This window comes from Chenopodium album, chromosome 10, assembly GCF_948465745.1.
Source record: "Chenopodium album chromosome 10, dcCheAlbu1.1, whole genome shotgun sequence".
In the NCBI taxonomy this organism is placed as follows: Eukaryota; Viridiplantae; Streptophyta; class Magnoliopsida; order Caryophyllales; family Amaranthaceae; genus Chenopodium; species Chenopodium album.
Genome location: NC_137843.1, coordinates 50,986,946 through 51,003,693, shown reverse-complemented (window position 1 = coordinate 51,003,693; position 16,748 = coordinate 50,986,946). Strand labels below are relative to the sequence as shown.

At 36.3% G+C, this 16,748-nt stretch overlaps 3 protein-coding genes across 3 annotated transcripts; 1 reads left to right on the top strand and 2 right to left on the bottom strand.

The window, feature by feature from the left end:
- The first annotated feature begins 3,209 nt into the window (after positions 1–3,209).
- On the top strand, positions 3,210–4,453 carry LOC145565347 (uncharacterized). The gene is made up of 2 exons (XM_081625384.1): positions 3,210–3,720; positions 3,966–4,453. The coding sequence occupies exons 1-2, from the start codon at positions 3,210–3,212 to the stop codon at positions 4,451–4,453; spliced, it is 999 nt and encodes a 332-aa protein (XP_081481510.1).
- A 1,809-nt stretch (positions 4,454–6,262) lies between these two features.
- LOC145564057 (thioredoxin H2-like) lies at positions 6,263–7,104 on the bottom strand. Its single transcript, XM_081624411.1, has 3 exons — positions 6,855–7,104; positions 6,648–6,770; positions 6,263–6,550 (listed from the first exon to the last, which is right to left on the bottom strand). The coding sequence occupies exons 1-3, from the start codon at positions 6,957–6,959 to the stop codon at positions 6,419–6,421; spliced, it is 360 nt and encodes a 119-aa protein (XP_081480537.1). The 5' UTR covers positions 6,960–7,104; the 3' UTR covers positions 6,263–6,418.
- Positions 7,105–7,968: 864 nt separating this feature from the next.
- On the bottom strand, positions 7,969–15,568 carry LOC145562506 (uncharacterized). Its single transcript, XM_081622806.1, has 4 exons — positions 14,758–15,568; positions 14,455–14,657; positions 8,666–8,740; positions 7,969–8,582 (listed from the first exon to the last, which is right to left on the bottom strand). Exons 1-4 carry the CDS (start codon positions 15,458–15,460, stop codon positions 8,193–8,195), a joined length of 1,371 nt encoding a protein of 456 aa, XP_081478932.1. The 5' UTR covers positions 15,461–15,568; the 3' UTR covers positions 7,969–8,192.
- Positions 15,569–16,748: the final 1,180 nt, after the last annotated feature.

Below are 16,748 nucleotides of genomic sequence, written 5' to 3'. Positions count from 1 at the left end.
CAACGGTGGTGCAACAGTTCGAATTTTATTTTATTTTTTCTCTGTGAAAATCGTGAAAGAGGAGAAGAAGAGGAAGAGAGTGAAATCCCTTTTATTTTTTACGTGAGAAGGAAAGAGTGTGAGGGTTTTTTTTATTTGGGTTTTAGTTCCCTAATTTTATTAGGAGTAGGAATTGTGTAATTTGGGCTTGAGTAGAAATTAAATATTGGGCTACTAACTAAAAGAGGATTATAATTTAGACTAAAACTTAAAAAATTTAGCTTACTAATAATGAAAATATTATTACTTTTACATCAAAATAATTCATACTATAAAATTAAAATAAAAGTATTTGTATAAATAATAAATAAATATGCTTTAATTAGGTTGAAAATATGGGGGATTACAACCTTTCACCGCCATTATTGGTCAGGTCGAGTATTTAATCTAAGGAGTGCTTAAAACCCATATTTAGTCAAATATATTCACTCCACAAATCAGTTCAAACATGTAGTCAAGCATAGTCCAACCATCATTTCAGCCCAAACCCTTTTTAATTCATTTCGTGTTATTTATTAACTAAGCCCGATTAATAAATATTAAAACCCTAGGCTTGAAATAAGTCCGGAATAGCTGAAACGACGCCTAATTTTCATGTGCTTAATGATTAAGTAAAATATAAAATTGAATCTGGACAGAAATTTGAAAAACAGAAATGTCGTGTCACGACAAAAATGCCGCGACACGGCAATTTCTGCAAAGTTATGGAAAATTGCTCCGTATAACAGCATTTTTGCCGTGACGCGGCAATGTTTTAGGGTTTCTCCGCGGCGCTCTTAATTTTATAGGGTTCCTTGCTTCCCCCTCTTATTTTCTCTATAAATACGAGGCTAATTTCATTAGCTTCCGGGCACCAGACAATTCTCTCTTTCTCTCTTATACACCAAATCATTCTCTCTTTCTCTCTTATGCAACAACACACATTCTCTTCTCTCTCTCTCTCTAATATTCTAAGCCTTAAACATATTTTTCTAATTACATCATTCCTTCCTTAAGCACTCCCGGGAGTCCATACAACACCCGAAGTTCCATACTTAAACCAAGGCGTGAAAGGTAGAATTGACTGAGGGTTTGGACTAAATCAACTCTACTCTTTTATTTAGTTTGAATTCAATTTGATTTTATATTTTTATTGAATTTACTAACAATTTATTCATGATGTAGTAAATCAAAGAAACGCGAAACGTGAGTAATTAATTCACTTAATTAATTGTTTTATTATTCTTGTTGCTAGTATCATGATTAGGTTTATTATTATGCTTTGATTTGACTAACGCTATTATGGTTAAATTGCTTTCAATGTTAATGTTGATTTTATTATATATATGATCACCATATTGCATGTTTAAAGGGAATATGTAATTGAATATAACGCTTAATAAGATAATTTGGAAGACCGGTTTAGGTTTCTTTTCAATCTTGTTGTTAATTGAACTGATCACGATATTTTAGAATTATATGTCGTATTAATATTCAACCAATTTAGCCTAATCTAGTTTAGAGCAAATTAAATCTTTGTTTGTATGCATTTTGAGATTGCAGGAATACTTTTCACAATAAGAATCGAGTAGAGGCCAATACGGGCAAATGTGACTCCATGACTCACTACGTACCATCATCCCCGATCCTTCTTTCGTGGTTCCGAACCATACAGAGTTAGTAATCTCATGGATTATGAATAGGGTGTAACCTTCACAGGTTAATCGTTGTTGCCTATCGTTGTCCCTTTATTGTGGGTAATGCATTTTGAAATCGCACCCAATCGTTGTTGCCACCGCAACACCAGTCGAACCCAAGCGAACTGAAATCGCACCACCTGAAATCGCAGCTTAAGAAAACTGAAATCGCAGCCCAAGCGAACTGAAATCGCAAATCGTCGATCGTCATCTTCGTCCACCTTCCATCGCAAATCGCACTTCGTCATCTTCGTTTTGAGGGTTTTTCGATTCAATCTTCGATTCGATTGCCTGAATCAAGCATAATGATCTTTGTTTTGTGAATTGTGAGCCCTAAAATCCCAATTTTCTTAGATAATTGAAATGAATGGGTAATGCATTTGAAGGGGAAAGGGTTGCCGCACGAACTATTGGGTGCAGTAGGCGGACTGTCTCACCCAATAGTTTGTGTTAATATCATCATCATTATCATAAGCGACATAACAAATATTTTAAACTTTAAATTGCGAATATTAGAAAAATTAAATTAAGATCTGCCAAAATTTGAAGAATTTGGAGGAAATCAAACATAAGTATTTTGAATTCATGTTAATCTCCCATCTAGCTAAAATAAAAGACATTAAAATCACAACTTATTTTTGAAATTTCATCCAATAATATGAATTTAGGTGCAATTCCAAACTAGTGGTATACATAATTGAAATCCTAATAATTTAGCTAATTTATGTGCTAATTGCTAGAGAACCGCGTATATACTACATAATGGCATCCGATGAATCGGTGGGTGGGTACTGTTTGGATACCAAAATGGTATCCAATTTGGGCCTTATTTCTCAATTGGGCCACCAAGCGCAATATGCTTAAGTGTTAATGCAAGCATCAATCCAAAGGCCTTAATTAAGTCCATCAACAGAGCCCACGCGCTCAAGGTTTTACACGTGTCTTGGGGGCCTCATCTTATTTACTATTCTATGAATATAAATAGTCTAAATTCTACCATAATTAAGTATCTAATATTAAGCCTCAAACACTAACTCTCTTGCATAGCATTTAATACCATTTCTTTGTAGTAAAGGACTCACTTAAGCATCAGAGGGGTCCTTAGCCAACCCCCGAGGCCAGTTAACATGGTTTGCTATGCAAGAAACCCTCAATCCAAAGTCAATTGGACCGAGCCCCCTCTTTAGCCCAATGGACTAAGGATCTTCTTAGGTCCACATTGTGTTTACCAAAACAAGTACTATTAATCAAACAATACCTTATAATGATGTTATCAAACTTTGGTGCTAAAAAAAGGGATACAATCAGACACAGAAACAAATATATATCTACAGCTCTCCAAAATTCGTTGTGATAGAAATTGTAAAAATATACTTTGTATATCTTAAAAATAAAGAGTTTACCTTGAGATTCATGAATGATATCTCAGAGTGGTTTTGTTCCGGGAAGATTAATTTCTGATAATATTCTTGTGGCTATGAATGCTTCCATTACATGAGAAAAAAGAAGACTGGAAAAGCAGGGTATATGGGACTAAAATTGGATATGAGTAAAGCCTATGATCGTGTTGAATGGTCTTTTCTTGATCGAATGATGAAAAAATTGGGCTTTCAGATTGCAAATGTTGAAAATGTGATGAAGTTTTTTACCTCGGCGTCTTTCTCCATTCTTGTTAACGGCCAACCGTCTAAAGGTTTCCTTCCTTCTAGAGGTCTTCGGCAAGGAGATCCTTTGTCTCCGTTCCTTTTTGTAATTTACGCCGAGGGCTTATCCACTCTTCTTAGAGATGCTGAGCAATGGAAATTAATTCATGGAGTGAAGATTGGTAAAAAAGTGGAGCCGATTTCTCACTTATTTTTTGCAGATGATAGCCTTTTGTTTGTTAGAGCTAATGATGAGGAGGTGGACAATGTTCTTGATATCCTTGCATCCTATGAAACGGCTTCGGGCCAGAAATTGAATATGGAAAAATCGGAGGTTTCCTTCAGCCGAAATGTTGAACCAGGTCCACAAACTTTGCTTCAGATGAAGTTATCATATAAGGCCGTGGAAGGACATGACAAATACCTTGGGCTTCTAACTTACCTTGGCAGCTCTAAGAAAAGGATTTTTTCTATTATTCAAGATCGGGTTTGGAAAAGTTAAAAGGGTGGAAGGAGGGTTACTTGTCTCAAGCGGGTCGGGAAATTCTCATTAAATCCGTTGCACAAGCTATTCCTACCTATGTTATGCAATGTTTCAATATTCCAGTGAGTATTTTGAATGAGATTAGGAGAATGTGTCGGAAGTTCTTTTGGGGCCAAAGGAAGGAGGAGCATAAAATTGCGTGGGTGGCCTGGGATCGTACTTTATCTTCTAAAGGCGAGGGAGGGTTGGGTATGCATGACTTGCAAACTTTCAACAAGGCTATGCTGGCCAAACAAGTCTGGCGGCTCATGAATCAACCTAAGTCACTGATGGCTAAAACATTGAAGCAAAAATATTTTCCTAACTCTGATGTTATGGAAGCCAAAGTGATGTCCAATGCTAGCTTCACTTGGCGTTCAATTATGTCCGCTAGAGATGTTATCAAGCTGGGTGCAAGAAAGATGGTTGGGAATGGACACTCCATTGAGATATGGCACGACCCTTGGGTGCCTAATTTACCGGATTTCAAAGTTCTCCCTAGGCAGCAAATTGATGATGATGCTCCTAGGAAAAGTAATGGAGCTGTTTCAAGAGGGTGTCTGGAATCATAATATGCTAAATCGCCATTTTGTGGAGTGGGAAATCAAGGAAATCATGAACATTCCTCTTGCTCAGTTTGCGGATGATGACTACTGGATCTAGCAATTTTCAAAAAAGGGAGAGTTCACAGTTAGGAGTGCTTACCATGCTATGTTGAAGAATAAAAGAAATGCAAGCCCTTCTGCTTCTGCATCCCTGTGTTCTGATGTCTGGAAGAACTTGTGGAATGCCAAAGCTCCTCCAAAAATAAAGATATTTGGCTGGCGTGCTCTTCACAATGGGGTGCCTGTCAAGAATGGTTTGGTTAAAAGGGGTATTTGCAGGGAGGATATTTGTCAGGTCTATGGGGATGCTTCTGAAACTTTGATGCATATGTTCTTTTTATGTCCTTCTGCGAGTGCTATATGGTATGCGTCACCTCTTCGACTTGTTGTTGACAGAGGTAAGCTTTTATCTTTAAGAGATTTTTGTTCTTTTCTTTTGTCTAAGAATAAGAACAAGGAATGGTGGAATATTTGGTGGTGTATCTTATGGGGAGTGTGGCTTAAGAGGAATGCCTGGGTGTTTGAGAAAAAAGAGATCTCAGTTGAGGATGTGATCCATAAAGCTTTGCGGTTAGTAGGGGAGTTCGAAAAGGCTAATGTTGTTCTGCCTTCTCAAGTGAGTAACAACCAAGCTGTGAGACACAAATGGTCTGCCCCTGATGTTGGTTTTTACAAGCTAAATACTGATGTTGCGTGCTTCAAAGAGGGAACTACTGGGTTGGGAGGGGTTGTGCGGGATTCGGTTGGGGATGTCATGGCTGCAACGGTTTGGAATGTACAAGGGAGTTATGATGGGGATGTTGGTGACTGAAATTACACCATCATTTGAAGAACAATATTTTTGAGAATTCTCCCTTTGGTCTGATTGTAAAAGACATCTTATGTCTTGCTAAATTTTGCTCCTTTATTTCTTTTACTCATGTTGGGAGGGAGGGGAATAGGGTGGCTCACAATCTTGCTCATTTAAGCAAAGATTTTGATGTAATGAGTGTGTGGTTAGAAGAGCTCTCTGAGAGTATAATGCCTGCTGTAATTTCTGATGCTCAAAGCATGAGTTAATAAAATTTGCTAGCTTCCCGTCAAAAAAAAAAAAAAAAAAAAAAAGTGTTTACCAAAAAGTTAAAAAAATAAAATAAAAACCTAGTCGGAGATAATAGAAAGTTCTCGAAATATGAAGTTGGTTGTCATCGACCATTGTGCAACTCACTCTTCTATGTTCATGGAATAAATAAAATCATGGAATCCATCCCAAGAGTTGGATGGGGGAGAAACAAAGGAGAGAAGCCCATTACAAAAGCCTAAAATAAAATTTCATTCTAAACAACTTGACAATAACAACAGTAGTCCGCTTGGAAAATAAACTGAAAGCCCTATACTTTTTTTTTTTAATATGGGACAAAGTAGTACCGACAAACCATACTTACACTTGCACTTAACAAGAAGCATAATAAAACTCCATGTATGTAAGAGTTCAGAACAAAGATGTGATATATTTTAGTACTAAAATATCAGAGCTGTAGACACTTAGAATATAAGATAATATTATAGGGCTACTTTGGATGTTAGATAATATTGCACTCTGGAGAGGAATTCTGATTATATACTTCACAATTACTGTAGTTGGAAATATAACAATTATGTTTAGGCATCCAAATGAAACAAGTTTACAGAATGCTTATCCATCGATTTAGTATCTAGAGATTCTAGACTAGACAAATCAATGATACTTCAACAATATCATTATATCAAGCTTTAAGATCGATCAACATTCGTTACTGATTTTAATTTAAAATCAACCCAGAATTTATAAGTCTTTTGAAGAAAAGAAAGGAAAAGAAAAGTAAACTTCTCCTGCAGAACACTCATGCAGTGAGCAAGTTAGTAAAGGTACATAATGATTACAGTTCTTACAAATTTGAAAGAATTTTTGTGTCAATTTCGGTGTTTTGAGATTCTCTGCTTAAGTTCACCCTTATTAGCACCAATAAGCCTGTCAACCTCTTTCCCCTTCCTAAAAAATACGAAGGTTGGCATTGCATCAACCCCAAATTCACTGGCAACATCCTGTAAAAAAGGGGATATAAAATCAGTTTTCGAGCAATACAGATGAAAGAATGATTCGAAACAAAGAGCATCAATTTAGCAATATGGTTGTCTATACCGATAGCTCATCCACATCGATTTTGACAAACTCAACATCTCTGTACTTTGTTGAGAGATCTTTGACAATCGGTTCCATGTATTGGCATGGTCCACACCAAGAAGCTGAGAAGTCTACAACCATCTGCAGCTCCCAAAATGAAACACGAATTGGAACTTATTACACAGATACTGATAGAAACAAGAATTAACAGCAAACAGAACTCACCAGTTTGTCAGAATTCTTCAAGGATTCCAAATGTGAACTCCATTGGTCTGTAGAATGAATTTCGACGACTGCTGGTGGTATGCCACGGGAAATACGAATCCCCATTTCAGGAAGCAGGTGGAAGCTAAGTTTGGAAATCTGTAATTCTTCGTGAATGATAAGCTTGAAGGAGGAATATATAGAGATGATAAGTTGATGATCATTGTAGATTCCCCTTCTCCAACCTGGTATCAGATGCCTTCATTTCTGAAGTTGACATTTATTATAGTTTATGTTGAAAGAGAGGTAAAATTTTTGGTTTTGGAATATATGTTACATGTCTCCGACTGAATTTAATCACTAAAAAGAATATAACTTTAGTCCAGAAACTGGGTCTTGTAGCCGAAACAAGTACAGAATTTCAATTGTTGCCACTGGGATAAATACCGCGAAATTAATAACAAAAAGAATTGTCACAAACAAATGCTTACACCATACTCATCAAAATGATGCTCGAGAAAAGAATACGATTAAGGCATCTTTGGAAAACAGTAGAAGGCCAACCCACTCTGTTTAACCAGAATCCACTTTTGTTATCACAAAGCACTGATACTGCTCAGTTTTAGCATCCTAATTCAATTTTAAAAAGCGCCACATGATTCATATTATAATCTCACTTACAAAGAATACTAAGTATTATAGTCAGATCAAGGTACATAAGACAATAGACATGAATGTGTACAGAATCAAATAGTGAAGTACGCGGTCAATAGAGCTTAAAAACATGCAAGTCCATGGACAAAAAGACGCGAAAAAGACAGTAGAACAAAAGGACAAGACAATGCGCAAGATAGAAGTTGCTTCTACTACATAGGTGAGCATCTACTACTTCAACAAAAACTACCTACACTAGTACACTTCCCAGGAAGTGCAACTCCCACAAAGTCGCAAACCCTTGATTGTGCAACATCTTGGGTCCAATCAAACAACCATCACACCCTCAGGTAACCCTATATTTACCTCTGCACCTGTAAATTAGGATATGTGGTCTGATTCAGCAAGCAAGATAAGTTTTCACATAAAGCATAGAGCATATTAACACCCAAGCAAACAAAGAAATTATCAAGCAAAGAAATTTGCTAGACAAACGATAATGACTTCTCCAGGTCATGTTATATTAGAGGGTTTTTATAAAACCATCCATTCGCTTAAGTACAAAAGAGCAGTGCCCAAAGGAGGCAACTAAATTGGTGAATTCATAAATAGACCTACAAATGCTACTATGCCCAGCACACAGCAAAATCACCAGAACCCACCAACAATGAGCTAATAACCAAAAGACAACCTATTTTGCACGTGTTATGATGCAACCCCCATATTTGCTTCAGCATGATTGCCTTGTTCAGCAGAATGGTTGTAATATGGGTTCCCACCATTACCACCTCCTCCCCTGCCACCTCGTTTATTGTAGAAGTTTCTAGGGTTGTAGTTGTCATAATACTGACCACGTCCATTCTGGTGAGGCCCACCTCCCCTGCCACTACCCCTGCCACCTCGGCCATTAGGGTAACCTCTACGACCACCTACACCTCCACGGCCACCTCTCATGCCTCTTCTTGGATTGTACTGCTGCTCCCTGAAGTCCACATTTCTGTAGCCATGCTCTTCCTCAGCCTGTAATTGTCCTTGTTCTGTTTGGGGCCGTTGGGCTGAGTTTGTTTCAGGAGCATTTCCTGCCTCCAAGTCATCCTAAGAGACAAAAGCACTAAATATTAAATTCACTGATAAACAATTAAACAGAACAAATTAGTGCTGTCAAACCAATAACAGACCTTCTGAAACTCCTCAGCACTGCCAACTTGATGTTCCCTTGTTTCATAATCTTCATAATTAGCCAAATTCTCCTCCTGTAATTGTCCAATAATAAAAGTCAGTAAAGCTCCTAGGCTAACCTTGTAAACATCATAACAAGTGTGTATCTATGCCACTGCACAAAATTTACTGGCAATAGAAGTGGTAGTTATGGAAAAGTTAATTTAATTTGGTGTTATATTGTTTTTGGGGAGAAAATGGTTACATACCAGTATAATTAATTTTTCAGAGTGAGCACACAGATATTGGGGATTCAATGTTTAGAGAATTGTGATTAAAAAAATATAGTAGGATTACTGATGTAGCCTCATCTTTCTCCCAAAAAAAAAAAAGGGGCTGCTGATGTCTGTGATTTTTTTTTTTTTTTTTTGGAAAATTTGACGAAAAAAAATCGTTTAAAAGCACCATTTTGCGGAAATAAACCTTTTAAAGCGTTTTTAGCAAACAAAAACCACCAACATGCATTTTTTTGTAAGATGAAACCTGTATGTACTATTCCGGCATTGACTACGATTTTCAGGCATTGACTTCTTTATTTTTGTTATTTACACCTAATTGGAAGCTGAACCTCACCAACAATTTGCAACTCATGCCAGAGCGAAAAATTGTAATTCATTTCCGATTAATCAAACCTCCCTAACCACCAAGGTCCACCACTACTTCGCCGGCTCGCCGACAATTTAACAACGAAATCGACAAAAAAACCCATTTACAAGTGAATGAGCAGTTCATTCACTCTTACGCACCACCCACACCCCCAAAAATCCATACCACCCACTCAAAGTCCAATTGACATCCCGATTATCCACTCATACTACCATAAGTTCATCCCTACCACCCGAAAAACCCACAACTATTACCAATTGACCACCCAGTTCTTGAAAATCCACCCCGCCTACTTGAAAATCCATCCCCACCCTAGAAAAATCAGATCCAAGAGATAGAGATGGTGCTCCTGTGAGATGCAATGGTGTTGGTGGAGATTGGTTGAGAATTGAGGAGGGATGGTAGCTAGTGTTGGTGGAGATGGGTGGAGATGGGTGGAGATGGGTTTGTTTCCATTTTTAATTTTAATAACTTACCCTTAGCTTTCTACTAGAAGAACAACACAATTGGAAATTGAAAGCTCGACCGGTTGAAATTCGACTTTAAAAAAATCGCAAGGAATGGGTTCACAACCAAGGCAAGCTTTTCCAGTGGATGTTATGGCAACGAAGATTAGGAGGAGTTTTAGGATCATAGGGTTGTTTATGGTGGTGATTTTAGTGGGTTTATCACCGGCAATGTTGCCGAGTTTTGTTGGGATAGATAAGAGGGAAATAAGAGAGAAGGAGAGTGTAAATAGCAAATTAATTGGGTGCACATAAGAAAAAGAAGAGGTCAATGCCTGAAAATCGCAGCCAACGTCAGAATAGTACACACAGGTGTTTCATCTTACAAAAAAATGCAAGGTGATGGTTTTTGTTTGCAAAAAACGCTTTAAAAGGTTTTTTTTTGCAAAGTGGTGCTTTTAAAAGATTTTTTTTAACAAATTTTCCTTTTTTTGTTTTGGAAGGGAGAAGGGGGGGGGGGGGGACGAACAGAAATTTTAAATCCTACATCAGCTCAAGCACACCAACGAAATCCAATAGCACTATTAAACAGGAACAAAAACCACATCATGTTACCCCCAACATGCCAACCTTTTTAAACACCCTCCCCACCCCCATAAGCGTCAAAAATTACATGGTATAGCAGACAAAACAGCATTTCACAACTTGCTCCTCACGACTAAAAAAGCAGCCCTTAAGAAGCCCTTTATGCCTAATCCCTCAAGGTGTGGCCTAAACCCAAAGACATCTACCAAGTACGAAATCAACAATGATGCTCAGTTTTTCTAAAAAAAGCCAACACTTCCTGTCACAGTACTATTTATGCTCTCCCACAATTACCAGTAGGTCCAGTACAACAACAGTACTACATGGAAATCTATCAGCAACAGACATCTTCAAATGGTAATGACTACCTAATTATAAGACATTACATTCGCCTGATGCCAACTAGCAAAAAAAAAGACAAGGGATGTGGCATACTTCTGATGTGAGGTTTACATTCAGACTTGGTGACCATATAGAAGTTATTTGAAAAAACTTAGAGAGAGATTAAGTATTCTACAAAAAGGAAAAGAGCACCTTAGTTGTTGCTAGCGGATTATAGGATTTCCCAATGGTGACAACATAGAAAGTCACAAAATCTTAACCCAACAAAATTCCGTTCTTTTCTGAATTCTATTTATCTGAACTAAACTAAACTAAACTGAAGCTGTTATCTTAAGATATTTAAGGTAGTGAAATGAAATGGGTATGAATGTAGGACTTATTTAAGATCAACTTTAATAAAATTCAAAAAAAAAAAAAAAAAAAAAAAAAGAAGAAGAAGAAGATATGAATGGCAAACTAGAGATCTTATAAAAAGGAGATATATCAATACACTAACCAATAAACAAGACACACACTCAAACCACAACCAACTCTACTTAACACAACTATTAATACACTAAAAGACACAAAACCAACTACTACCTCAATTCTTCATTTGTGTTCCACTCACTTACTATAGATACGCAGTTTAAGAAATTATTGAACAATATGAGTGGGTGTAAGATAAAAATAGGAAAAAGAATGTAAAAAGGTGGTTTGTGTATGAGCAAGTTTTTGAGTTTTAAGACTTATGTTTTAGACTTCCCCCATTTTTCTTCTTAAATCTCAAGCAAGTCTCAAAAGACTCAACTTAATACTTGAAATTGAGACCCACCTTAATTTTATTTTTATTATCCATTTTTTTTTTTACACTTTTCTACCAATTTGAGTTTTAGGACTAAAGTGATAAATTTGGACAAGTCTTAGTAAATCTTAACAAGTCATATATTTGAGTCTTAGGGGTAAAGTGATAAAATTGGACAAATCTTAGTGAGTCTTAAACAAGAATTTGATGACATCATTTTCACTGGGAACCTCCCCACAAAAAATGATGTCACATCCAAGTTTTAAGACTTGGGGCTAAACTTGCAATAAGGAAAAGGTGAATAAGTAAGAGAGAGAGAGTAAGTAAAGGTATACTTATAACTGTTGTGGGTAAGGTTAGATAGAAAAAAGGATATGCCATAAATAGAATAAAGTAAAGTGGGTCGAACATTAAAGAACGGCCTAAAACAGAAAGTGGATAGAACAACAAAGAACGGAGGGAGTATATGAAAATCTTAATTGGTCACTAATCACATCCGGTCACATTGAGTTTATATTACAGTAATCACTTTGAATCTTCCGAAGGATGAAATATGTTAATCAATCAATCAAAGCCAATCTTATAAGTGGAGTCGGCTACATGAACCAAATTTTATTATTCCGTGTTATCATCGACAAGGATGAAATATGTCGATAATATTAAAATTGGGAGGTCATCGGACAAGGATGAAATATGTCGATAATATTAAAATTGGAAGGTCATCAAACTTATTCAGATGAGGTTAAAGATAGAGTAAGCAAGAGAAAATGGTCAATTTCCTCTAAGGTTGAATACAAAAAATGGCGGACTTAGAGGTGTAGGGCAGATTTAGACAAGATTATCAAAAGAAAAATACTTCCTCCATTCCAAAAATATTACAACAATGGAGTTTCTACACTATTTATTCCCTACCATTCACCCATCTTCTATGACTTTTAGATAAGAAACAACAGTCATGTGTAAACTTCATTACTATGCCTCAATTTATGCTTTCAAATCAATTTAGAAATTTTAATTATAAATAATTCAAGATGGTAATGTTTAAAGTAGTGCATTAGGGTTCGTACCTTTCATACTTGGGTTTAATATGTAATTCACATGTTTGTGGTCTCATACCAGCTTTTTACCTACTTTTTATTATTTGCAATATTTTTGGTATGAAGTAATTTTGTTTTAAGAATGAAACAGAGAAACCAGGAAACTATCATCAAATGCAACCCTTCTAGGCTGGATGCACACTTTTTTATCAGAACTATATATAAATTGCACTCCCCAAATATCAAAACATCCCAAACTTACGAGTTACGAGTCACAAGGACCCAAGCCAGTAAACAAACAACAGTGTCCCCATTTGTTTGCCAAGGCCATTGTTTAGATAATATAGGCATCATCAAAAGTACTTATCCAGCATCATTGTATTAGTTGCTGCATATTTTATCACTACTAACAGTACACTTGGTGGCATAAATGTATAAAACTAGAATCCAAATATATTAAAAATTAAAAGGAAAAATAATCAAAATGTAATCAATCAATCAAAGCATTAATCCTATAAGTGGGGTCGACTACATGAACCAAAAGTAATTATTTCGTGTATATATTTAACAATAATTCTTCATTCGAACTATATATATATTGTAAACTGCGACAAAGCAATAGCTAGCAACCTCCCCAATTATTGGTGTTATCTACCAATAAAATATTGGTGTAGTGGTGATTGGGACTACACTTGATAGGCAGGACTCGTGTTTGATCCCCCGCAAAAACAATTGGGAGGGAACTGGAACCTAACCACACAAAACTGATCCCGAATCCGTATTAGCCCAAAGGATGAACCGGGTAGAACAACCCAAAAAAAAAAAAAAAAAAAAAAAAAAAAACCAAAAAAAAAAAATTTGGTATTATCTACTACCTCCGATTTTTATTAGTTGCAACTTTAGGGTATTATTTGTGAGATATAAAATATTCCAAAGTTACAACTAAAAAAAATCGGAGATAGTACATACACCTAGTGGGGCATTGGCTATGAAATTAAGACATGCCAAAATCCCCTATAGACCTATACAACAAGAAAAACACAATTACCCAATCTTTAACGAATAATCGGGCCTCAATTTTTCTCCTAATATTGAACACAAATCAATTAACTTATCAAGTTGTGTGGTTTACATAATTGTTGCATTTAAGTTATAAAGCATGAGATGAGATGCACCAAATGCTCACGACATTACGTAAGATTTTAAAATTACTTAGCGGCAGCAAACAAGCACCAAAATTTAGGTAATAAAACTGATTAAGGGATCCCAAAGCACATCATAGTGTCATACATATACAACCATACAAGCAAGGTTTGAATATCAATCAACAAGATAACATATCTAACATATCTAACAATCTTCATAGGGTTACACAAAAAGTTTGCAAAGGCATGTATCAATCAACAAGATAACATATCTAACAATCTTCATAGGGTTACACAAGAAGTTTGCAAAGGCGTACCTTCATGATTTGCAACAATATTCTAAAAATTAATAGCGTGGTGCAAAAAAAACATAATACTATATACATAAATAGTTGCAAACAAGGCTATCTGTGTTCCCAAATGAGAGAAATTCAATATATGCTTCACTTATTTTAATATAATTTATTCTCATTACTAATATGCCATAATTTTAACATTTCCAAATAGCTGATGACATGAATATCACAATAACCCATTCTTGCCCACCCGCAACAAGTGTCCAGGGCTTGATCATCAAATACTATAAATCGTATACAAAGCATTCTCATAAACCCTAAAACAAAACCCGTTTTTTGAAATTTGAAGGAGTATGTAAAACCTTTTGATTTCTATTTCCATAAATCAATAAGTTAAAAAATGTTTTGCAATGACATTAACACCTTATGCACATCACAAGAAAATAATTAAACTTGATAAATTTGGTGCCACAAAAGAATCAAACTAGTCAATAACTTAGTTATTTACCGTATCCTGATATTGCTCAGCGGATCCCTCAATGTGCACGGGTACTTCAACAGGCACCATATTCTCGTGCATCGGAACCTGGAAAGACCCGAAATTTCCAACCGCGGCGGCAGCCGCCACTTCCCCAGGCCCCTTCATCTGCGGTGTGGCAGTGAAGTAGTCCGAAGCCATAATCTTATTCAATTTCTCCTTCAACCCAGCATCTGACCAAACCAACACAACACTCCAACCATCAATTCAATATAAAATTCAATCAAACAACACAATCAAAGAAAAACGAATTAGAATTATACAAAAAATTACATGTAATATTGGATTGAGGATCAATAGTCTGATCGGAATTTTTTAACCAGAGTTGAGCATGCTGAACGCACATATCCAACGCATTTTGATGCGACAAAGCCGAATTCGCCGGCCGCGAAACCATCAAACCCTGCAACGCTGAAATCAAATCCAAATCGCGCTCAACAAGGAGATCAGTAGCATCATCAGTGACATAATCGTAGGTTAAACAGCAACCACGCTCATGAGTCCGCGTCAACATCAATGAAGTGAAGTCACCTTGAGGCTTCACGTCAAACAAACTCCCAAAATACATCAAATACAACAGATCCTTAACAACACCCTCTTTGTTGTCGTCGTCATTCTCCGACGAACGATGATCCTCTACATCCGGCGCAACTTCCTCCGGCGACTGGTGTTCCGCCGGCGAGGAAGACGGCGTCGTTTTGGAGGTAGCGACAGCGAGGGAATGTTCTTCTTCGACGGCAGTGGTAAGAGGAGCGCGAAGCTTATCGAGCTCGTCGATGAGAGCGACAACGGCTGGTTTAGAGCGAAGAACGTCTTGTTGTTCTTTGTTAAGGGTTTTGCCTTGAGCAACGGAGTCCTCCATTTGAGAGATGCGGTTGAGCTTCTTGCGGAGAGCGCGAAGACGTTTGGTGATGACGCTGAGGACGGGTCCCTCGGCGGCGGAGGTGGGTTCGGAGGAAGTAGATGTTGCCGCCATTGGAGGTGGTGGAAGAGAGAAATAGAGAGATTTAGGGTTCGCCCTCAGGGAAAGGACGAAGGAGGGTAGCGGCGATGAGGAGGTTTTGGAGGAAAAGTGGGGGGAGTGGAGATAGCTTTGATGGGCTTACTTATACTTGTACTCTTACACTCTATACACTACAAATTCCAAGTTTGGTCTTGTTTGATAATTGGTTGTTGGTTGTTGGCTAGTTTGACTGGCTGGTTGTATTGGCTTTTTTGTTGGTTGTTTGACTTTTTATTATTCTAAAAACATGTTTGCTAAAATTGGTTGTTAGATGTAATTAGTAACTTAAGTAGCCAAAAGCTACTCCAAGTAACTTTTTCATTTTGGCTTAAAAGCCAGCTTTTTAGCTGGCTAAAAAAGTCATTTACCAAACATAAATTTTGGATGTTTGACCAAATGAAAAAGTCAAAAGCCAATCAAGAAGCCAATGAAAAGTCATTTACAAACAAACCCTTTATCTTCTATGGACATACTTTTATCTAATGGCAATTTCGTAATTAATTTTCTTTGATTTTTTTAAGAAAAGTTAATATTACCCAATATTATATTTTAAGAAAAAAAACGTAGTAAAAAATACATCCAATTTTTTTTAAAGGCAAAATTAGTCTCAATAGCACCAAATATAGGTTGGGTGTAGAGAATAGCACAACCTTAATCGAGTGCATTCTACATCACAAACTATTAAGCCAATTGACCAGATTGGTAAATAAAAAAAGACCCTTAACGACAAATTGGTAAAAAAAATATCTCCGACAACAATAACTAACCCTAAGCGACAATTTGGTAAATAATATAATCTCAGGCAACAATTAACTCAAAAAATACAAAAATTTCCGATAAATTACTTGCGAATGCTTAATTTAGTTTGTTTTTCGTGACTTTTTTACCAACCTTTTTTTTTTTTTATGGAAATAACAATTTCAAGAAAAAAAAAATGTTAAAGTATCAATTTTTATTTAAGTTTCATACCCTTATTAACGATTTTTTTTTTAAAAGGGGTTGGAAATAAATTTGGTGGCGGAATCTAGCAAAATATAAAGAGGATGACATATTAATTCAAAATTTTAAATAGGAAAAATAAATTTTAAAACACAAAAACAAATTAAATTAGGAATTTTAAAGAGTTTGTCGGAAAAAATTAGATTTTTTGGTCTAAATGCCGCCAGAGTTTATTATTTTAACCAAATTGTTGCATATGATTAGCTTTTTTTACCAAATTATCGCCAGAATAAGTTTTTTTATCAAATTATCGCTAGGGGTC